At 35.2% G+C, this 24,442-nt stretch overlaps 1 protein-coding gene across 1 annotated transcript in view; it reads left to right on the forward strand.

Annotated features, from left to right (window-relative positions):
- The window catches only part of LOC111788073 (exocyst complex component SEC5A-like), a 30,777-nt gene extending 6,996 nt beyond the window's left edge, over positions 1-23,781 (forward strand). The window contains exons 4-21 of the mRNA XM_023668229.1: positions 3,309-3,503; positions 3,680-3,807; positions 3,893-4,051; positions 5,164-5,268; positions 7,264-7,338; positions 9,341-9,478; positions 9,584-9,772; positions 10,155-10,295; positions 10,802-10,928; positions 11,008-11,218; positions 15,643-15,758; positions 15,854-16,058; positions 20,899-20,995; positions 21,533-21,610; positions 21,782-21,838; positions 22,107-22,256; positions 22,636-22,845; positions 23,319-23,781. Of these exons, the coding sequence (XP_023523997.1) occupies positions 3,309-3,503; positions 3,680-3,807; positions 3,893-4,051; positions 5,164-5,268; positions 7,264-7,338; positions 9,341-9,478; positions 9,584-9,772; positions 10,155-10,295; positions 10,802-10,928; positions 11,008-11,218; positions 15,643-15,758; positions 15,854-16,058; positions 20,899-20,995; positions 21,533-21,610; positions 21,782-21,838; positions 22,107-22,256; positions 22,636-22,845; positions 23,319-23,525 (2,588 nt within the window). The 3' untranslated portion in view covers positions 23,526-23,781. The remainder of the gene's footprint in view (positions 1-3,308; positions 3,504-3,679; positions 3,808-3,892; positions 4,052-5,163; positions 5,269-7,263; positions 7,339-9,340; positions 9,479-9,583; positions 9,773-10,154; positions 10,296-10,801; positions 10,929-11,007; positions 11,219-15,642; positions 15,759-15,853; positions 16,059-20,898; positions 20,996-21,532; positions 21,611-21,781; positions 21,839-22,106; positions 22,257-22,635; positions 22,846-23,318) is intronic.
- The last annotated feature ends 661 nt before the right edge of the window (positions 23,782-24,442 follow it).

The raw sequence follows: 24,442 nt of genomic DNA on the forward strand, positions 1-24,442 counted from the left end.
TCTCCTTTTGGTAGATCATTATTGAAAAAATAGAAAGAAAATTATCAACATGGTCCTCACACTTCACTTCCAAGGGCAGAAGTCTCGCACTAATACAAGCCACATTGTCCAACCCTCCTACTTACTACATGTCTCTATACGGAACGCCTCACAAAGGGGTTACAAGAATAGAAAGTTTATTTAGAAACTGTTTGTGGAAAGATGACACACATTTTGTTCGATGGAATACCATAAACCTCACGTTAGACAAGGGAGGTCTTGACCTATATTCAATGAAGGAAAAGAATAGAGCTATCCTTGCCAAATAGGTTTGGAGATATTACTACGGGGGCACTACCTTGTGGAGGAATCTTATAAAGGCTAAATAGACTCCTACATCATGTATAAATTGATCCTACACCTTTTGCAAAGTGGCGATGGAAGTTCATAAAATAGCACCAAAACCTCATCACCAGCCATATTTGCTATAGAGTGGGTGATGGAAAAAACACATCTTGGATTGATCCTTGGATTTCATGCTAGCTTTGCAGTGTTCTCTTTTGTATAGGCTCTCTCATTGTCAGACGGTCACGCTCAAAGAAACATGAAAAGATGTCAACGAAATTTGGGATCGATAGGAACCTAAAAGATAACAAAGCTACGAAATAGGTTGAATTAAGCCTTGACCTTGCCCAAATTGTTCCGTCCCAAGAAGCAGACTCATTGAAATGGCTTCCTAGTGTCAAAGAGGTCTTCTACACAAAATCTTTGATGATGGATGTGAGGAACAGGTAGAAGCCATAACCCCACACTAGCAAAGAGACGATATGGAAAGGAAATCACCCAAAAAATGTGAAGTTTTCCTTACGGAAAATAGTGTACAAAGCACTTAGCATAAGTTGTCTCTTCTAAAAAAAAAAAAAAAACTATTTGCCCTTGGGTTTGATATTACTTTTTGAAGGAACATTAATAAAGTTGGAATTAGTCTGCTTCCTATCGAGCATAAAGGTAACCTTTTCTAATTTGATTTAACCGAAGCTGGTAACTCTTTCTAATTTGATTTAACTGAAGCTAGAGTTTAGTTGGAGTGTTTTGGTGAAGTCATCTCTAAAGCTACATAATCCTTTTTACTCTGTTTAATGATTAGTCTCATAGCAATATTTTTTTTTTAGAAGATTCTCCTAGCAATATTTTTTTTTTAGAAGATTCTCCTAGCAATACATGCATGAATTGGGAGACTTTCATTCTCTCTCATTGATTCCTTGTCCTTTTATTTTTCTTCTTTATCACTCTCATGAGGAGTTTGTTTCCCTTGATCATTTTTGTATCTTTTCATTTCATATATGAAAAGTTTGTTAATTGTTAGAAAGAAGCATTAAGCATAAAGACAACTCTTGTATCTTTTGATTTTATCAATGAAAAGTTTGTTGTTTAGAAAAAAGAACATGCATCTTGAATCTTCTAAATCCAAAAATATTAGAAGTTCTTAGATTAATAGTACGACTTGCTTTTTGATACCTCGAATCATAGATTGCCCCGTAAATTCAACCTAGAAAGGACGATAATTTTTTTTTTCAATTTTGTAAAAGCGGGAGATGCAATGAATTTAAAATTCAAGCACAATAGTAGATATGTTATAAAGCATTTAAAGGTACAAAATCATGTCCATGGAGTCAACATAAAAATCAGTTACAAAATAGCACGAGTTTTGAGGTAAATAACATTAAAATAATATTGAAAGCAACATAAAAGGAAAAAACTCGATCTAGCGGTCCCTCCTACAGCCACACGGCTCTATACGCTCCTGCCATCGACTGTGGTCTATGGTCTGTCTGAAAAAATAAACAAAAAATAGCAACAAAGAGTATAAAAATATTTGGTCAGCAACCAACTTGTAAGCTTTCATTGGACTTCATCCTTGTGACAATTTCTTAAGTTATGTGCTCATATACTAACCTTAACGTTAGGCACTAAGATGACATGTGATCTATGCTAACAGTATAAGGCTCATATGTACCCAAACCCTATACACTCCTACCCTAGGGTGTATACCTAATCCCACTCGGGGCCATAATGTAGGTTTTTTCGAACATGCTTAGCTCTATGTTTTCGTTTTCCAAAGTCTAACCTCAACCTTGTGCTAATTGCGTGTCAAATTTCCTTTGTAACAGGCCCTGGGGTAAGTCTTGCTTGAGAAATAATTCATGTTGCTACTTACTTGGTTGTTGACTTCTCGAGTTCAATTTGGGTCTTCTATAAGTTCGAAATTTCCTAGAATTCCTCCAATATGTCCTAGATTAAGTCAAAAAAATAAAACTGTTGAAAACAGCTCGAAAGACGGACTTCGGGGGGGCTTTAAAACCATAAAAAGAAGGATGAGGTTAAAAAAACTGACCATTCGTACGGTCATGCTGATGTCACTTACGCCTCCTTTTTTTTCCTCTTCTTTCNTTTTTTTTTTTTTTTTTTTTTTTTTTTTTTTTGGGGTACTAATTCGAATATTACATTAATGTTTTATTCTTTGTAGTTTTTTGGTTTGCTTGTTTGTTTTTTTTTTATTGTTTTGTTCGGGAGGAGTTCTTTTGTTTGTTCCTGGTTGGCTAGTTGGTGCTTTAGCTTGTTTTTTTGGTTTTCTTTTTGGGCTGCTGTTTTGGACCTTTTCCTTTGAGAGGTTGGGGGTTTCTCTCTCCTTTTGGAGGCTGTTTCCTTCAGCAATTTGTATTTTTTCATCTACCATTGAGAAGTTATTTTTTGTCCGAAGACGGAAGATAATTATTTTTCTGTTATCTTTGTATAGTTCTTGGCCCCATGTTATATAAATGAGCTGGAACAAATTACTTTTAGCTAATGTCCTTAAATCTTTTATTCTTCTTACCGAAAATATTGTTTTTCATGAGAAGAAAACTAGTTTATTATTCTAGAGACACGGTTTGCTCCGATGCTAGGCATTCCCATTAGTCTTCCTTGGCTTTATATGTAGCCCTTGGAAGGCCATTGTTCAGAGTCATCTTGAGTTTGTACAATTCTTTTCTTTCTGTTCGTTTAATTGGGATTGTATTCAATTTAGGGAGAGAGTGTTACCTATACTGCTTCTTCCCTGGTTGCCCCCAGACTTCATATCTATCTTTGCTCCAACTGAAAATGGATTGTTGAGTTCTCTTACTTTTGGTTCTTGTAAGTGCTACATAATACTATTATAAGATCACAACTAGATTAAGATGTTGTTGTGCATTCACACTTGATATTCTTGGTGGTTGCATAAGTTTGGTACTTCAGGCTACCCCTTGTTGCAATTGATGCTGACACATTTTTTGTATTCATGTTGGCAGAGAAGTTACTGTATTTATCTGAACGGTTTGATGCGAAGATTTTCATTTCTCGGATACACCAAAACACAAGTGCAGCAGACTTGGAGAAAGGCGCTCTTGCTTTAAAAACTGACCTTAAAGGCCGGACCCACCAAAGAAAACAATTAGTCAAAAACAATTTTGACTGCTTTGTATCATGCAAGACCACAATTGATGGTGTGCAACAATCACTTATCATGTTTATCTTCAGCTAAATATGGTTATTGGCTACTGAGTTAATATTTTCTCAAATTTGTTTTTTCTTCATGTTTTATTCAGCTTTTTACAGTTTCATCTTCTGACATGAATGTGCATTTTCTTTTGGTCATGATGGCAATGTTTTTATTTCTTAGATATTGAGTCGAAGTTGAGACGAATTGAAGAAGATCCTGAAGGTTCTGGAACTTTACATTTGTATAATTGTATTCAAGGAGTAAGTAAGCAAGCAAATCGGGCTTTTCAGTCTCTGTTTGAGAGACAGGTCAGTGTAGTTTCAAACTGAGCAAGGGATTTTGAAGTTTTGAACTCTTGATTGGAAATGGATTATATAAAGTTGTTTTTGTTAGGCACAAGCTGAAAAGATCAGATCAGTCCAAGGAATGCTACAAAGGTTCAGAACGCTTTTTAACTTACCAAGTACCATTCGCAGCAGCATTAGTAAGGGTGAATATGATCTGGCAGTTCGAGAATACAAAAAAGCAAAGTCAATTGCTCTGCCATCTCACGTAAACTTCAGTTTTATAACTTCTCATATTTTGTTTACCTGATGTCTTGCTACAATGCATGAAGGGAGCACTTATTTTGATATTGGGGCTGAAGCCACTCTTAACTTTCTATCAACTGTCAACAGATGTGTTTTCTAAATCTACTTTTGCATAGTTGGAAGCTTAATGCTTTGCCTTCCTTCAAAGCTTTGTGTACATAAGTTCCTCTGTTCTTCATGCTCTTGTCCAAATCATGTCAAATTTTGCAAACATATTCTGCCTCTCTGCAAAAGTGGTTTTCATGTTCAATGCTGAGTGAATAATATTTATAACGTTTAATCTGTTTTTTGGATAACTCCTTTTGCTTTCTTTAGCCAATTGTGCTGTATGTATATCCTATATATGGTTATGTATTTTTTCTACATTTAATGAAGTTCTTTGCTTGAATGAATATTGAAAATTTGTATCCTGCAATTTGTTTTATATATGACAGTGGCAAAATTACTGGACATGCTCTATCCTGAGATATTCTGTATTTATCAATTCTGTATTTCCATAATAACATGTAACATCATTACGGCAACGATAACTTATGGAAAGGGTTCTAGTGAAAGGTATTTCAGTTTCAGGATGTTGGAAACGTTGTGTATCATCCAAGCACCTAAAAGTTTGAACTGTCAAACAAACAAAATGATATAACCCATGATGTTGAGAATTTTTGCACTGGACCATGCTTGCCTGGCAATCTCGGATAGAACTGACAAATGAAATTTTCAGCATAGACTCGTTACATTGTTCAACCCGTGAAAATTTACTCAAAAGGGTGTTAATTTTCCTCACTTTCCTGATGCTACTCCTTGCAAATTTCTCTCCATATATAAGGAAATGCTTAGACACTAACATCGGTATGAATATGGGAATACTATAGCCTTAGTCCAGTTATTTTGTATGGTCACATTTAATTCTTTGTTTCTTGGTATCATTTGCCAATATCTGATACATAACATCGTATGATTGCCAAGATCTAATGTATAACTTTTAGGTTAGAGACAATGTATTTGGTTTATGTAGTCAGATTTTGATGATTTGTTGGATGATAATTAAATACTCTCATTGCTACGTGTTGGTTTCAGGTGGGAATTTTGAAAAAAGTTCTTGAGGAGGTTGAAAAAGTGATGCATGAGTTCAAAGGCACACTTTACAATACAATGGAGGACCCACAAACAGATTTGACAAACGTGAGCTTTCTTTTCAACCATTTTCATAATTTTTACTTGATCCTCTACATGATAGAAACTTTTGAGTATCGTTCTGATGCCTTTTTGGCTGCCATCATCTGTATAGTCTGCTGGGAGCAACAGTTATTTCTCACAAATGAAAGAGTCGGCTCTATTTTTTAGTATCTAGTCTTGCTGCAAGTTTCTTTATGGAAATATATTCCAGATAACTTCACATACAAGAAAAGAAGTGATGCTTGCATCTTTGTCAGTTCTTAACTTCCCTTCATATTAGTTCAGTTAGATTGATTGCATCATATAATGATTACTGGTGAGAGTTTTACTTTTTAACTGGTAGTTTTATACATTAGAGAACGTGATGCTCCTTGTTGTTACTTTTTTCTCCTTAGAAATGGTTATTTAATTTGCCACTGAGCAGTTTTAAGTTGTAATGATTAATGCATGTATTTCTATAATTGAAACTGCAAAGATTATTATTAGCTGTGCGAGTGTTATTCAGATGGTTGGATATGGAGGATATGCATGATAAACATTAGAATGTACNTAATAAGATATTTGATGTTTACCACTAAAAATGTTTCTTCTCTTTTTTTTTTTTTTTTTTTGAAAAGAAACCGTGGGTCAAAGAAACCTGCGAAAATTTGTAGTCAGTATAATCCATGGGTCAACTTAGTACAATCCGGGGGGTAATTTTGCAAAGTAATCAGACAGCTATAGCCTTTGTCTTTTCTAAAATTTTTTGAGCATGAAGCAAGACTTCTTGTTAATGATTGTAAAATTAAAAGATGTACAAAAGTGCATATTCTACGAAGACAAAGAAAGAAGGAAGCAAAAATAAAGGGGAAAACAAGAGAACAAAACTATAGAAAAGCCCTCCAAATTTGAACAAGTATCAGAAAGTGAATAGACCTAAAAAAAAGACTTGAAATAGAGAACACCAACAAGAAACTTCGATCTTGATTAGTTCAAAGCGTTTTTCTCAATCAAGAAACTTATTTTAGGATATTCTTTGGTTTCTTTCCAAAGAATTACCTTGTAAGCATTAATCCAATCTTTGTTTTTGTTGGAAGAGGTGGACCACAAAGGAGATGTTTAATGTTTGAACATGAATTCAAACCAAATAACTCGGCACATATTAAAAGATTAAAAAAAGCACACTATTAATGAAATGCACAAGGACAGTGGAATACAGGGTGGTTGTTATCATCAGAGTTCAACATGCACAAAAGGAAAATCACGAATTGGGGGAGATAATGTCATGGAAGGGGCCTTCTTTGAAGCCTAACTGAAGCGTTGAGACTACTGTGGAGAGAAACCCAAGTGAAAAGGCTTATTTTCCTAGGAGTAGGAGATTTCCAAACGGTGACGAGGGCGTTGGAGAACTATTAGTGAGCTCTTGAAACATTAGTTTCACAGAAAAGAAGCTGAAGAATCGAGCAACCAAACTTTCTGTCACCTTTCGAACTTATTTGAACCCCATTAAGGGATCTGAGCACCCGCAAAAAATGCTTTCTTAGAAATCCACCCCAAAGCCAGCAAAGGAATATCCACATATATATTTGAAATCCATACTCATTTTAGCCAGCATAGGAGATTCTGATTGCTAAGGAATATCCACCTTTTAGCACTTCATGCATCTTGACATTATTTTCATTCCAAAGAATCAATAAACCTCCCAATCTACCGAGGAAGTCAACACTTGTCCAACCAATATCTTAAGATCTTCAAATTTATTTGTTTATTTGATGCCTGCTTTCAAAATTTTTGTTAACTTTGTTGAAATATGTTAACATTTTTAGTAGCGTCTTTAAAATACCTATTCTTCTATCTTAATTCCTTCCAACATTAGACAATATGTTGTGGCTCGTTCTTTTTGTATGTTGTAATTGAATAGACCAATTGATGTTTTTGCAATGTTCTCATTTATGTGTAAACTCTTGTATCCTATTCTTTTTTATTTTTTAGGGTAAATTTTTCTTATGATATTTCATGTAGCTTGAAAACACCGTGAGACTATTACTGGAGCTGGAGCCTGAATCAGATCCTGTGTGGCATTATTTAAACATACAGGTAAACAGTGCTTTCTCATGGAATTTGGATTTTCTGATCATATATATCCAATATGTGGCGTGAAATTAATATTGTATTGGGCTCATTCTATTGAAGTATATTTAATTAGTTGCGTTGGTTGTAGAGTAACTCTGGTAAGTATGTCCTGAAGCAAAAATCCCACGAACAACTTTGTCAAATAACAGCAAGAAGAGGTCTTGACATGAGTTGATTCAAATCTATCATGCCAAGGAAGCTGTTTTCCTCGAAAAATTCTTTGATTTCGTTCTAGCCATAATTCTGATAGAAAAACTTTAACCACATTAACCCACAATAGCTTGGCCGTAGAATTCAGAAGTGCTGGACCATATATAAGTTGGGAGATATTGAAGCGAAAATAATTATAAAAAACCCAGTGTAAATTGAAAATTGGGGTCAGCTTGAACCAACCAAATTTTGCATGAGAGAAATTAATGAACACATGGTTGAGAGACGCTTCATCCTGAAGGCATAGAGTAAAAGCTGATGGCTATAAACAGTGACGCTGGATTCTTCTTTTGCAAAACATCGGACGTATTAAGATTCCCATTAAGCATTATCCACAAAAGAATATTAATTCTCTTAGGACTCTTGGACTACCATAAGGTTGAATATAACTCTTTCTCTAAATGTGAAGAGGATATAAGATGATTATTTAAAGATTTCACCGTGAAAATACCTGAAGAATCAATTGGCCAACCTCTAGAATCTTTGTTTGTATCAAGACTCATAACATAAGTGTCTAGTAATCGAGTCTGAAAATCAGCGCATCTCATCTTTCAAAAGTCAAGAATCAGTGTAGATATAGCAAAATGTTGAAACAGAGGTACTAGGAGAAGATGAAATAGCATACAACCGACTGCTTACTTCTAATACCACAATCACAACAAACTGCTTACTTCTAATACCAGATGGAAGCAATGGAATAATTTCCTTAAACTAAATGGCTCCCTAGTGCGGATGGATCCTTCACAAAATCCTGGTTGTCTGATATGTGGAAAAACGGCTATCTTGGATCCTACATTGGTCCAAGAAAACTGGAAAGAAAGGCACCCAAAAAAGGTCAAAGTTTTCCTTTGGGAAGTTGCACACAAAACCATCAGTTCCAAAGAAAGCCTTCAAAAAAGGATGCCTTGTTTGGCTTTGTCCCTAAGCTGGTGCCCTATGTGCAAAGAAAATGATGAGTCACGGAATCATCTTTAAATTCACTGCCCTTATGCTTGCAACTCTGGAATAGAGTTCTCAAAGCCCTTGTTTGGTATTTAACTTTCCCTTGTGAGGTAAATGATTTCTCCATACAGCTTGCGTCACCCCTTCAAGGATGTAAAGGCTTTGCTATGGAAGAATATTATTGGGGTATTTTTTTTGGATTCTTTGGAATGAGTGAAATCAAAGGGTCTCCCTAGATAGGGACAATCTCATGCTAGGTTCTTTGATCTGGTTATTTACAATGCTATTTTATGGTATAAATTGTCTAATATTTTTTCTCCCTTATAGCCATGTCTCCCTCTTAACCAATTGGGAGGCTTTTTGTAATCACCATGGATTTAACATCCATTTTGTAACTTTCATACATCAATGAAATTGTTTCTTATACNAAAAAAAAAAAAAAAAAAAAAAAAAAAAAAAAGAAAGAAAGAAATGATTTCTTATTTACCCACTGGAAAGGTTTTTTTATAGCATCTTTTGGTTGGGTAGCTACACTTGTAGGATCACCTCCTTTTATTATTTCACTTTATCTATGAAATGATCCTGTTTCTTGTACCAAAAAAAAAAAAAAAAGAAAACACAGAAAAGAAAACAAAAAGAAATGGTTGCTTATTTAAAAATTAAAGAAAATACCCTTTTCTTTTTCTGATTTGTATCTTTTCGTTCTCCTATTGTCCCCCTCTTTTCATATGCCAGTGGATTACCTTGGAGGTCAAGCTTAAAGAAATAATAAAAAATGGCAGCTCACTTAGCTACTTTTTGTTCTCTTTTATAGAATCACAAGATACGAGGATTACTCGAAAAGTGTACCTTGGATCATGAATCGAGAATGGAAGCATTGAATAATAAGATGCGGGAAAGAGCTTTTGCTGATGCAAGATGGAGGCAGATTCATCAAGATCTGGATCAATCTGTACGTGAAACCTTTTGAAGATGATTTTATCGTATGCTGATATGAGCAAATTAGTTAATTTGAGCATCGCTTAATTTTTAATTTTTAATTTTTTATTGTTGTCAGTCAGATGTTCATCATTCTTCTGCTTTGGATGGCCATCTCCCGTTGGGCGTGAAACCAGTGGAAGTAAATAGTGAAGAAGTTGATGCTCTTAGAGCTAGATATATTCGGAGATTGACTGCTGTACTTATCCACCACATACCAACGTTTTGGAAAACTGCTCTTTCTGTTTTCAGTGGGAAATTTGCCAAGGTATTTTGACAATTTTTTTTTTCTTAATGCCAGACCAATTAGTGATCTACTGCAAGTTGTCTTGTCTATGCGCATTTCTTTCTAACTCATTTATGTTTTTAATATTCATTGTGAGTAATCTTTTAATCCCTTTATTTTTAGTTGGGGTGGGTTTTGGGTAGCCGATATATTGTTTCCCTTTCTTTATACCCCTTTCCTGAAGCCCTTGGCATTTCTTATTGAAAAGATGGAACATATCAGTAGTATTTTCTAAACTTCAATGGGTTGATGCATGAATAACCCTCAGTATTTTTCTTGGTAGGATGATATTAGTTTTTTTTTTTTTTTTCCTTTTAACTTTTATTACAGGCCCTTAGTTTGATGCTTGATTTTAATATTTCAGTCCTCTCAAGTTTCTACTGAATTTGCTAACACATCGGCTAGCAAAAATGAGGACAAGGTTAGTGAGGGTAGGTACTCAAATCATTCTGTGGAGGAAGTTGCTGGGATGCTTCGCAATACACTATCTGCATATGGAGTAAAGGTGATAATGTTTATATCTTGGATAGTCATTGCATAATGGTATTGATTTGATTTCTTTTCAGAGTATAGTAATTACTGATATGCTATAAGTGTTTTTGTAAATACTCTCGACTGTGTTTATGAAGTGTGCCTCTTCTCATCCGTAGGGAGAAGACTCTTCTAGATAGGAAGAATTTTTTTGGGGGGTGGGTGGGTGGGGGCTAGTTGTCTTTTGTAACTGGAAGTGTTCTTACCCTTTATTTTCTTTTAAATTACCTAACAGTGGGAATGACAACTAAATATCCTCTTTATATCTTCCAACTGATACATGGGTTATTATGCTTCCTCTCTATGTAAGTCTATTCTCCCATTTGAGCCGGGTGTTAAGAAATTCTCCTTTCGTTTTTTGTTCACTCAGAGTTACGAACTTAAGAAATCAGTCTCTTAATTCATAACTCATTACAACTGATCCCTTCATGGTGTACATGCGCTTAACTTAGGTAAATTGTGCAATGCTTAACTTGTCAGGTTCACAGCACCTTTCGTGATCTTCAAGAATCAAATATACTTCAGTCATATATGAGTGATGCCATTACTGAAATATCTAGCGCGTGTGAAGCTTTTGTAGTGAAGGAATCAGCTCCTTCAAGTGCTGGTATCTTGACATCATTTATATCTAAATTTTGTTTTCCCACTCAAATCATTCTCATTTTTTTTGCTCTCTGTTAACACAGTGATTGCACTGCGAACACTTCAATCAGAGGTGACAAAGATTTACATTTTAAGGCTTTGTGCCTGGATGCGAGCCTCCATTGTAAGGATTTCAAAAGAGGAAACATGGGTCCCTGTGTCAATTATCGAGAGGAATAAATCTCCATACACAATCTCCTTCCTGCCACTAGCATTTCGATCTATCATGTCTTCAGCAATGGATCAAATAAATTTGTAAGTCTCCTTAGCTTGGTGCTATACAAGTATTCTACTGTATTCTGTTCCTTATACCATAAAAAAGAGAAAATGAATAAAGTAGAGGTCTTGTACATCTTCTAGGTTATTCACACATGAATTCATGCTATTATGCTCTCGGATAACTGTTTTATACTGAAGCAGAAATACGTGAATGCCTTAGAATGCCATAATAAATTATAATTGGGATGTGATAGTGATGTTCAGATGATATTATGTTTTATTTACATTTAGAACGATAGAAATTTTCTATCTTCATTTCTGTGATGCGCTTAATGTGTGTGGTTATCATGTATTATAAAACGTTGAAGTCAGGTAGTCATGGTGAGAATAAAATCTAAGAGATGGAGAATGGAAGATATGAAATGCCACCCATAACCTGGTTTGGAATTGATGTAATTGCATTTTGGCATTATAACGAGCAGATATTGATGGAGAATAGTGCTTTAACTAATAAGACAGGCATTTGATAGATTCAGATTCGAGGTTTCATTTTTTTTTTTTTTTGTTAATAATAGGAATTCTCGAACTGCATTGCTTTGATGTGCTTTACGTATGTGCCTATCATGCATTATTAGACACAGAAATTATGTAACCATTAGGAAGATAAAATTTAAAGAGAAATGAGAATGGAGGTGTCTGAAGGAATATTTGAAGAGTATAGATGTTATCCTATTAAATAAGGGAATTAACCTATTTCCTATTTTATGTTCTTTCCTTTTCTCTAGAGAATTAGTTGGATTATAAATAGGCCTATGGTATTCTTTGATGAATAATAAGAAAACAGAAGAATATACATTACTCTTGCAACACGGTATCAAAGCCTTCCTAGCTAATTAAACTTAAAGTCTACTCTAATCGGTGAAGTCTTCATAGCTGACGATCATTCGCCATGACCAAGACCCATTTAGTGTTCTTCCCTTTCTTTATTCCATCATCATGTTAGAAGAATAAAAAATCCCATCATCAATAGAGGAAGTTCCTGCCTGCCGCCCAGAAGATAGGTGACCGACAACACAGAATATGCCAATGTCTTGCAAACATTGTCGCATGAACTCAATTGTTATCGGGTATTTGAGATGAAGTGCGTTGCTGATTTCGTAATTCTGAAGAAATTGATTGAAGCAGACCGTGCCTATGACTTTTTGATAGGTTTGAACGAGTTTGACCATGTCTCTGTATCGATCATCAAAAAGGAAGAAACACCGTCCCTAGAAGAAACAATCTCTCTTATTCGAGTAGAAGAAAGCATGCAAAGTCTTATGCCTGACAAACAAAAGTCACCTATCATAAAGACTAGTGGATTCAATAATGAAGAGAGAGATTGAAGGTATTTTTGGACTTGCTCAACAAGCCTTCAGGTAAGCCTTCCATTCACCTTTTATATAAATCCTTGAGAGATAAGTGTGGTTCAGAATTTGATTAGAGACTCTGGTGCAACTGATCACATGACTCCTCAGTCACCATAATTTTTGAAAACGCATAAACCGTGCCTGAGTAATTGAAAAGTTATAGTGGCAAATGGGATTAGTGCCACTATGACAGGAATAGATGATGTATTCATTTCTTGAAATCTTGCACTAAAACAAGTCCTTCATGTCCCAAAATTATCTACCAGTCTCATTTCAATATAAAAGCTTGGCCATGATTGCCAAGCTCGTGTTTTTTCTCCTCATCATGTTGTGTTTTTCAGGACTAGGCCTTGAGCCGGACGATTGGACTTGCTAAGGAATTGAATGAATCTATATTACTTGCAATTACTCGAGAGAAAAACGAGTATCTCATTTGTGTACTTTCTTAGTTTATTAAATAAAAATGCGATTTGGTTATATCACCTTCTCATAGGTCATCCCTCATTTAGAGTTTTGAAAATTATGTTTGTGATTCATGTGAATTTGCCAAACATACACGTGTATCTTTTTTTCTTTAGTAATAATGGAAACTCTACTCATTTTCATTTGATTCAAAGTGAGATATGGGACCCTCAGTTCCAAATATTTCTGGTGATCGTTGGTTCCTCACATTAATTGACGATTGTACTTGGGTTGCATGACTATTCCTCCTCGAACAAAAATCTGTTGTTAGTACTATTATTCCTGCCTTCCCCTCAATGAATCAGACCCAATTTTAAGTTAAAATAAAAATATTTAGAACTGACAATGCTATAGAATCAAACCTTATCTCCAAACTTACAATCTCAAGGTATTTATCCACGACTTTTTTATGTACACCAAAGAAAAATAGAATGGCTGAGAGGAAAAATGGACACTTCCTAAACACTGCCCGGGCCTTGCTTATTCACAGAAACATGCTGAAGTCTTATTGGGGAGAAGCAGTTATTGCAACTCATTTGATTAATTGTCTTCCATCTCGTGTCCGAAATAAATCTAAGGCCAATAGAAGTCCTCAACCAGTTTCATCCTCACTTTCGAACCTCAAATGTCCTCACAACTCACATATCTGAACACATGACCAACAACTATTGAGTCCATTCCTACCACCAATTCCAATTAGGACTTACTTAGCCCAGATCCAGTCAGCCAAGATCCAGTCACAATAGAGCCACCTACTGAACTATCCAATCTACATTCATTGTCAGGCCCGTTGTTCCTTCAAGTATATGCCAAGAGGAAAGTCATTTTAGAACCAGTACAAGTCCTACCATCGGACCTGACTCAAAATAAAGATGCAACACATATGCATAATGGAACTCCAAATGAACCAATAAATGATAGATCCATAGCTATCCAAAAACAAACTAGAGAATGCACAAAATGATTCTTATACCCTCTATCAAACTATATTTTTCTTAAAAGATTATCCCATCCACAAGCTTGAGTCTAAATTCAATTGTTATACCTAACACAGTTTTTGATACTTTATCCAAAAGTGAAAGATGGAATGATATGAGAGAAGAAATGCATGCGCTGAAAAAGAATAACACATGAGAATAATATAGTTAAGAGTAAAGTACTAGGTTGATAGAACGTTGGAAAAGTATAAAGCAAGGTTGGTAGCTAAGAGATATACTCAAACTTACGGTATAGTGGAGTTATAGTGCTTCTAGTGTGTAGATGACATCATAGTCACTGGAGACAATGAAGAAGAAAATATTGAACTTAGGAGGAAAGTGATGAGAGAATTTGAGACCAAAGAACTTGGGAGGTTAAAATACTTTCTCGGCATTGGCATTGAAGTAGCGTACTCAACTCAAGGAATCTTCATATCACAACAGAAATATGTGATGAATTTATTGATGGAAACTAGAAAAAGTGGCCAATGGATCAACATTAGAAATTGGGGGAGTCAAAAGAAGAAGCTACAGCGGACAGAGAGATGTACCAAAGGCTGGACAGGAAGTTTATATATCTAGCTCACACTAGATCGAGCGTAGTGTACTTAGTGAGCGTGATTAACCAATTTGTGCATGACCAATGAGAGCCTCATCCTCGTGCAGTATATAGACTGTTACATTACCTGAAAGGAACTTTAGGAAAATGAATTTTGTTCAAACAAAACAATTCATTTGCATTGGAAGCTTACACTGACACCGACTATGACTATGCTGGATCAATAGTGGATAGAAGATCTATTCCAGCGCATTGCACATTTCATAGAGGAAATTTAGTGACATGGAGGAGTAAAAAGCAAATGTGGTGCTTGATCATCTGCCAAATCAGAACTTTGAGCTATTGTACCAGGACTATGTGAGCTTTTATGGTTGAAAATAATCATTAAATCAAGGGTGACAAATCAGCCATTAACATTGCTCATAATCCTATCTAGCATTCTAGGACAAAACATATTGAAATCGATTGACATTTTATTAGGAAAAAGTTAGAGAAGGGGATAATATGCATGAGTTATGTGCCCTCACGACTTTAACTAGCAGATGTGCTAACAAAAGAACTTCATAGCGTACCATTTCAATGAGTCAGTATCCAAGCTCCGAATGCATGATTTCTATTTCTCAGCTTGAGGGGAAGTGTCCGAAGGAATATTTGAAGAACATAGGTGTAATCCCATTAAATAAGGGAATTAACGTGTTTCTTATTTTCTATTGTTTCTTTTTATCTAGAGAATTAATTGTATTATAAATAGGCCTATGGTTCTCAGATGAATAATAAGAAAACATCTCAGATGAATAATAAGAAAACAGAGTAATATACACCTATGTGCTGGTTCATAACTAATATACTGGCATTTGCACATAAAGTGCCATGTGTATGTGAACGAAGATTCTTTTATTCCTTTGAAAGATGCATACAAATATTCATGTACGACATTTTCAGCAAAATTTCACTGCAAGATCTACCATTATCTGGAGATGCAAACAAAAGGCTTGCTTTTGAAAGAATAATTAATTATTTTTTAAACTGATTCTCAGTTGAATTAATTTTCAGTATGGTTCAGTCTTTGGCAAGTGAGGCTTCAAAGTCGAAGGATATATTATTACAACTTCAAGAAATTGAGGAATCTGTTAGACTTGCATTTTTGAACAGTTTCCTTGATTTTTCAGGTATTATATGCTTCTAACTGTCATCATTTTCCTTGCATGGAAATACTGCTTAATTGTAATTAGTGATATAATCATTTTATGCATACTTTATGTAGGTCATCTAGAGAGTATAGGAAGTGAGCTTGCCCAGAACAAACAAAACAAAGAAAGTCCACACTTGGAATTACTTTCAGATGTGCGTGGGAGTATTGCGAATCCACATCAGCAATTGTTAGTAGTCTTGAGTAATATTGGATTTTGCAAAGATGAGCTAACATGTGAATTGTACGGCAAGTACAAGCATATTTGGTCGCGTTCTAGGTGAGTGGTTACGGCACACTTTTCCCTAGCAGATATACGATTTTGTCATTCAGGTTTCTAATAGGCTAAATTATAGAAATTACCTGATAACTTTGTACATGGTTTAAAAATGCCTTTAAACTTTCAAATGTTTAAATAATACCCTTAAAACTTTTGAAAATGTTCAAAAATACCCTTACCGTTACTTTTTTTCTTTAAATTTTTTAATTTTTAAATTTATGGAAATCGTTAATATTTTGTTTCAAAAATAGCCTTTAACTTTCAAAAGTTTATTAATACCCTTAACCTTTTTTAAAAAAATTGAAAATACTTGTACTGATAGTATTTAGGCAGAAACTGTTGTTACCACGTTTCAAAAATACCGTTAAACTTTCAAAAGTTGTCTTAGTACCTTTAACCGGCTCTTATGATTAGTATCTTATGATTAGTATATGGATGAAAATTGTTTATCTACCTTCCATGGATTACCTTTGTCTTCCATTTTCTCTCTCTTTTGCTTCAATTTATGGCTCAACACTTTCTTATTATTCATCCTTTTGTCCCTCATTTCTTCCATACCCTCTTAATTCCCTTATTTCGTTCTCGATCTCTAAAACTTCTCCCATTTCTCCTATTTTTTCTCTCTTCTTTGAGAAATTTTTTTTAAATAAATTGAAGAAACTCTCTTATTTTTTAACATGCTTAAACATAAGTATAAAAAAATTAATATCTGAATAGTCAATTCCTTGAAGTTATCTTGACTGGGAAAAAATATAAAACAACTTATATAGATATTATTATTATTATTATTTCTTTTCATATATATATATATATATATATTCAGTTTTCTCCCATTTGTCCAATTCTTACGCCAATTCTCAAGAACCAAACATGATCTAAAATTTCAAGTTAAAGTATAAGACCCCACAAAATCCTACAAAGCCCCAAAATAGAAAGGAATTCCCCTGAAAACTCAACAAATGGATGCATAACCAAATATAAAAAAGGGCCGACAAAGAAATATCATCTTTGATTGTGGGAATCCTTAACTAATCACAACAAATAGACTAATTTGAATGGTAAAATGGATTAAAAAACCACTTGCAATCTTGTTAACACATTTAGGTTCTAAGGGCCCTTTTGTTTCATTATTCTCCTTTCTTCTTGCTATATAGCCTATACCTTGATTGAAAGGAGTAGTCTTAGAGACTGGAGAATGAAGAAGAGGAGGGTTATTCTCCTTTCTTCTTGCTATATAGCCTGTATACCTTGATTGAAAGGAGTAGTCTTAGAGACTGCAGAATGAAGAAGGGGAGGGTTATTCTCCTTTCTTCTTCCTATATAGCCTATAAGGAGCCATTTTAGAGATTGGTGATGGAAGAAGGAGAGGGTATTGAAGAAGATAGAAAAAAAAGGGAAAATAGTGAAATGGTCGTTAGACCATAGATTGAAGAGAGGAGAGAGAGGAAATTGAAGAGTTCATGAAAATTCAAGTTCTAATAAATTAAATATTTTGGCTCGTGATCAATCCATAGATACCGATATCTATGGGGTTTAGATAAACCGTTTCCATCCATATACTAATAAGAAGTGTTTTTAAAACTTTTTTTTAAAGGTTAATGGTATTAATCCAGCTTTTGAAAGTTGGGTATTTTTGAAACGTTGGTACTAATGGTCTTTTTAACTTTTTTGAAAGTTTAAGGATATTAATGAAAATTTTGAAAGTTCAGGTATTTTTTAAACAAAGTACTCACATCCAAGATTAACGATGAAGGGTATTTTTAGTTGTTGTATTATTGAAACGGATGAAAGTTAAAAGGTATTTTTGAAACAAAATACAAAATGTAGGTATTTCCCTTTTTTTTTTTTTTTTTTTTTTTATATATATAATAAATTTTTTAGATATAGTACAAGATTTCATGGTAGACATGCAATGTGTAATATTTAAGTGCAGGGCTTTATATCTTTTAACTTTGGATTCACTTTAAACTCTTTGTGATTGAGACTGTGACAGCCTCCACCGTCCCTTCTTCCCTTGCCCCTATCCCGACTTTTGACATCCCTTCATCCCTTGCCTTTATCCCCACTCCCAAGCTGCTTTGCCTCTTGACCCCTATTGCTTGAAGAAAATACTCTTCTAGAAAGCAACCCTCAACACGTTGCTCCCTCAATTTATCTTCATTTCTTAGTCCCTTGGCTAAAAAAGAAGCGTCTCCGTATTATGTCTATACCATCTGCAACAAAAAGCCAAAAACAACCAACAAACAGTTCAAACTTTTTGGGACTACTCTGAGTCTCGTCTCTAATATCAATTATCATAAATTACCTACCCAGCAGGTGAAGGGTGGGTTGTCTGTATGATTATTCTTTCTTGGAGTACTTGCAGTTTAGGTTCTTGGGAGAAGTGGATGTCGAATCTCTCATTCTCAAGTATAATCCCTCCATTGTTTTCTTCAAGAATCAAAGTTGGCTTTGGTGGAAAGACTCACCATCAGGTCTCTTTGGAGTTCCAGACATACTCGATGGTCAACTCTTGAGGCTACTGGTTCATCGGGTGGTATCATTATTATGTGAAGTGATCTCTCTTTTGAGATTTTTGAAGTTGTCAAAGGTGTACTGCCTCTCTATTCATATCTCCTTGTTGATGGAGACACTTCATTTGTTGTCAGGTCTTTATGGGCCATCTAATTTGGAGAATATACCTCATTTCTAGCAGGTCATTAGATGGACCTTTGAGAATCTAACAGAGGCCATGTCTCGAGGAGTATAAAACGTTTTAATTCCTTTATTGAAAGTACTCTCTTTTGGATTTTCCTCTACAAAATGTGCCATGCACTTGGTCTGATTTTACAGACTATCCAACTCTCACTTGAATTGACTGCTTCCTCATTTCGGTGAAGGTGTTGGAAAAATTTTCAGATGCTCAAGTGAGAAGACTTGAGTGGCCTACACCGGACCATTTCCCCATTCTCTTATTGTTTTGTTGTCCTACTTGGGGACCCACCCCCTTTCGGTTTGAGCATATGTGGTTGCATTATCATAGGCCAGGGAATGGTTTCTCTCTTCTGACCTATGTCCTCACAGGGCATCCTTTTGTTCCCAGGGAACGAACCTTCTTCGGCTTTCCTATGGAATAAAAAATGCCCATATCTTCTCAGATAAGAAACAAAGCTGTTGCTCTTTTGTTGAATCTACTTCTTTATTAGCCTTGTCATGGAGCAAATTATCTCCTTTTTGTAATTATAGTCTATCTACTCTCATGTCCAACTGGAGATGTTTTTTGTATTACATGATAGGCTCTTTTGTATATATGTTTCATATATGAATGAAATGGTTTTTCGTTCCTATATATAAAAAGAGAAATTATTGGTATGAATATTGAGGATAGCATTCTTCACTTCACTGCCACCAAATTTGGTTGTAAAATCGGAGGTGGCCAAATTCCTATCTCGGTCTTCTATTGAATGAAAACCCTAAGCTTTCCTCTTTTCGGTCCTCTTTTTGGTCCCTCATTGAATGGTTGGAACAATGATATTTCCAAAGCAGGGAGGAACATGCTAATCCAAGCAACTCTCTTTTATCTCCCTACTATCTCCCTTTCGAGATGCCTAACAAGATTTCCAAGAACGTCGAGTGATTATTCTGTAACTTCCTTTGGGAAGGACATGTCAAGGGCTTTCTTAATCATCTTATTTAAATGGGGTAAAGTTCTTCGTATTGGGAAAGGTGGCTTGGGTCTTTACAGTATAAAAGTCAAGAATCATGTTCTATTAGCTAAACAGTTGTAGAGATATCAAAAGGAAAAAATGGCGCTGCCAAAATAACCATCCAAGTACTCTCTTTACCCTCCTCTTGTGGCCCTTGGAAGGCAATATTGAGGCATCAATCATTAATTCACAGCTCTGGCTGATGAAAATTAGAAATGGGGCTTCCACAAATTTTTGGCATGGTCATTGGCTGGGTGACTCTCAATTATTCCCTTTTTCCCTCTACGTTTCTCCTTATCAAATAGACAAGCATGTTTCATCCCTAGATTTGTGGCATCATGATTTGGCTTTGTGGGACTTTTGAATTTCAGAAGGTCCTTAGGAAAGATGAGATTACCGATGGGCAGAATTGAGCTTTGTCTTGTATATCACATATTTGACTAATGTGGAGGATAGCTGTGTGTGGCCTCTATTGAAGATTGGAAGTTTCTCTTCGAAATCCTTGCTCAATACCCATGATTCCGCATTTCTGGAAAATCCTTGTCTTTCTACAAATGGCATTTGGTCCGATGAATGTCCAAAGAAGATTAAATTCTTCATTTGGGAACATGCACACAGGGCTTTAAACACTCATGACAGACTCCAAATGAAGTCCTTTCCATGGCTCTCTCTCCTTGCTGGTGTATCCTTTGCAAATTTGATTTGGGGACAATCCCACATATTTATCTGCTTTAATTTTGCACAGCTCTTTTGGAATGATTTTAAGGATTGCTTTCAACTGGATGTTGTCCTCACCAAAGGATTCCCACACACTTTTAAACTTCATTCGCTTGGGTCACCCTTTTAATGAAATGAAGCAGTTCTCTGGCAGAATCTTGTCTGGGGTTTTGTGGTCAGTTTTGATTGAAAGAAACCATAAGGCCTAGGAAAAAACATATCCGGTTTTTGATGATAATGTTCCTTTCCTTACTTTATTTTGGTGTAAACTAAATTCTCTATTTTCCTCTCGTTTTTTTTTTGGGGCTTTCTCTCTCTCTCTATTCTAAATTTCATACATCAATGAATTTGTTTTTTTAATAAAAAAGGAGACTGCAAATGTTGAAAAAGTTTTATGTATTTGTAGGTTCTCCACTAACGCCCTCTTGCCATTGTAGGGTAAAAACTGAAGAGGTTACCAGTGACCTACAAGATCTTGTTATGTCCTTTTTTGCACTTGAAGAAAAGGTCCTTGAACAGTACACACATGCAAAGGTATTGCTGAAATGCGTTCTAAGTTTTTAACACCATTAATTTCTAGTGTTGATTACAGTTTATGTATTTTTCATGCGTTTAAACTTATGTTGTTAAGTAATATTTTATTTACACACACATACTCTGCAGTTTTTGGAGCTTAAAGATAATTGGGAACTCGTATTGACATAAATAGTCAAATTATTTCATCCAATCGAACAGTTCAAAATTTTAAAATTCAAGAAAAAATTCTGTGATGTTTTCCTGTAGCGTATATCTATTGCATACTTCCTTTTTTGTATTAAAACTGTACTCTTTATAGAGAATGAAAAAATACACGACCAAGAGGAGCCAAAAGAATGAAATCTTCCATTGTATCTTGCTTATTCAAAAGTTTTTCCAAAGTTCTTATTTTATGGTATAAAATTGTTCAACGTTTCCTTTTCCAGGGCCCCAAAAGTTAGCAGCAGATGGTGTATTTTTCATCATTATTTTAGCCAGATTTTTTAGGTTTACACCTAGCATTCATGCACTAACAGGTGATTCTCTTCCTATCAGGCAAACTTGATGAGAATATCTGCCACAAACTATTTATTGGATTCTGGAGTCCATTGGGGAGCTGCTCCTGCAGTTAAAGTAAGTAGTATTCTCTACTGGGGACCATTCGCACGAAGTGCTCCAACTGATAGCACTGCCCTTTGTTGTCCTTATTTATGCTTTCTAAATTGGGCATCTAAAACTAGCTCTCTTTGCTTTTTTTTTTTTTTTTTTTTTCCCTTTATTCTTTTCCTCCCCCTCTTCTTGTAGGGTGTGCGTGATGCAGCTGTAGAGCTACTCCACACTCTTGTATCTGTCCATGCTGAGGTAATCTTACCATGAGTTTTAGGATAATACCATGTGCAAAAAGCTAACAATTGCATCTCATTGTTCTGATTTTTCTTCTGGATGTTCAAACCTTTGTAATTGTATAATTTTTTTAAAAAAATCTTTTATTATCTGAAGGTGTTATTTCCTTTGTCGAAAAGTTACCTCTCCTACACTTCGCTTGTTCTTGTTCCATTTTCCTCTCTTCTTAGTTTTAATTACTAGTTTCAGTTAACTGATTCCTATATTAATCCATTGTTTCATTCAGGTTTTTGCTGGTGCCAAGCCCCTTTTGGACAAGACTCTAGGCATTCTTGTTGAAGGTTTAATTGATACTTTTCTTAGCATTTTTGATGAAAATGGAACAAAAGAGCTACGATCACTTGATACAAATGGTTTCTGTCAACTCATGCTTGAGGTAAAATTTTTAACATTAGGAAGTTTCTCTATATTTTAAATAACCTAGAGGTTCTAGAGAATCAGCATTAGCTTTATGATACGATTCTGTTGAGTGTAGGATGTTTTTCATGCATTTAAGATTTCAACCGAGTAAAAGGCTAGAAAAAGGAACTGTTGGTCTATATCAACGGCAATGAACTAAATAAATTTCCCATCTATTTCCAACAGAAAAAAAAAGGTAAAAAAAGGAGCTGAAGGAAAAAAAAAATCCCTCCATCTCATGTCTCTTTTCTGTCGCAATGGGGCATGTATCATGCATAAACATTTAACATGCACTGGTGGAGCTTCGTTTAGATGAGACTTTAATGGTAGTAGCTGACTTTGTGTTCCTTTTGCAGCTTGAGTACTTTGAGACCATATTAAATCCTTATTTCACACCCGAAGCAAGAAAGTCTTTGAAGTCTTTACAAGGAGTTCTTTTGGAGAAAGCTACTGAAGGTGTGACAGATGCAGCTGATAATCAAGGCCATAATCGTCAGTCAACTCGTGGGAGCGAGGAAGCTCTAGATGAACGGCAGCAAGGAGCAGCTGCCCCAGATGAACTTATTGTAAGGAGCATCTTTTTACATTGCATTCTCTTGTAACATGTTAAAGTTCAAAATAATATATTCCTTTGGCTTCCTCTTTATTATTTTAAATTTGGCACATGCATTTTAGGTGTTTTCTCAAATTTTCCCTTCATGTTATAACACGTGTTCAACTGTACCATTTCTGTTGGGTCGATGAAAAACTCGTATAACATGATATTTGGTGAGTTGAAAGAAAATAGAGAAATTAGACCACCCCAGAGAGGAAAAGTTAGGAATTATAAACTTATGTATGAGAGTAGATTGAAAGGTAAACAAAAGAGATTAGATTGAAATAACACAAAGATTAGGGACTAAAACATATATTTAGCCTCCAATTTAATATGATCAGCCACTACAATTTATAATGGAATAGTAATTACTTCATATGATTTCTTTTCTTTTACTACAGTTTCTTGCTTCGGACTATAATTGAATACTTTCCCATGCAACAGGCACTGTCTCAGCAGTACAGCACAGAGTTACTTCAACAAGAACTTGAGAGAACGCGAATAAACACTGCTTGCTTCGCGGAGTCGATTCCATTAGATTCTGTTCCAGAACCAGTCAAGGCTGCATACACATCATTTAATGCCACTTACAGAGGCACAACTGCCACTGGATCTCCGAGATCCTCTTCCCGGAGCAGGCAACGTTTGTAGTCTCATACTTGTTTGTTTGATGAATATTCCCATGTCAATGCATCGGTACTATTCGTTTTCATTCATCCTTGTAATTAAATCTTCATTGATAATCCTTGTTTTATTCTTTCCATGGTCAGTTTTTCTGTCTTTGGTTAATGTCTATTATTTACTTTCAGCGATGTGGGACTGGCTGTATTTTTTCCGAGGCTACGTTATGTTTCTCGATGAATATTTTTGTTAATAATATGCTCGAACTGTTTTTGGTTTATACATTTATCGAAGTCTTGTCTTTTAATCTTTAGAACTATCAAGTCTTGATTTGTATGCTCTCTCTGGTAGTGTAAAGTCTGTAACTGTCTCGCTTGATTAACGCTGAGGTTCTCTTGGCAAAGATTCAAGAGTCCAGTTTTCATTTTGTTTATCTATTGTTTGCTAGATGAGGTAGAAATCAGAAGCACCTATAAGAATTTGGCTGCATTAGGTATTGTCGATGGTGGTAAACGTCTTAAAATCTTTGGGAACAGATCCAGTGGAGACGGGATGGGTGTGGTCTTTCAAAAGTGGAACAAGAGTTAGTTTATTCCCTACCTACTGATTGGTCTATTCGGTCAGTGGTTGGTCGTTTTTATTTTCTGATAAGGTGGATCAAGGTTGGTGGCACAACTAACATTGGTGCAGTCAATAGCTATTGATATAATGAAGTGAGAATCAAAATAGGCTCATTCATGGAAGATATGTTTGAAAGAATTTCAAAGAGTTGAGATACTTTAAAATCCACTTGTTGGGTAAAAATGGTTAAACTTCCGACTCTTAGATCTAACTTTGATTAAATTAAGATGATGGAGTGGAGAAGTGGCTATTAAAAGGTTTGAGAGAGGGCCAATGGATTGGATTGCGTGCGAAATCAAGACCATATTTTTTTTTGGTCAGGGGCA

This window comes from Cucurbita pepo, chromosome LG02 (genome assembly GCF_002806865.2).
Source record: "Cucurbita pepo subsp. pepo cultivar mu-cu-16 chromosome LG02, ASM280686v2, whole genome shotgun sequence".
NCBI classification, from domain to species: Eukaryota; Viridiplantae; Streptophyta; class Magnoliopsida; order Cucurbitales; family Cucurbitaceae; genus Cucurbita; species Cucurbita pepo.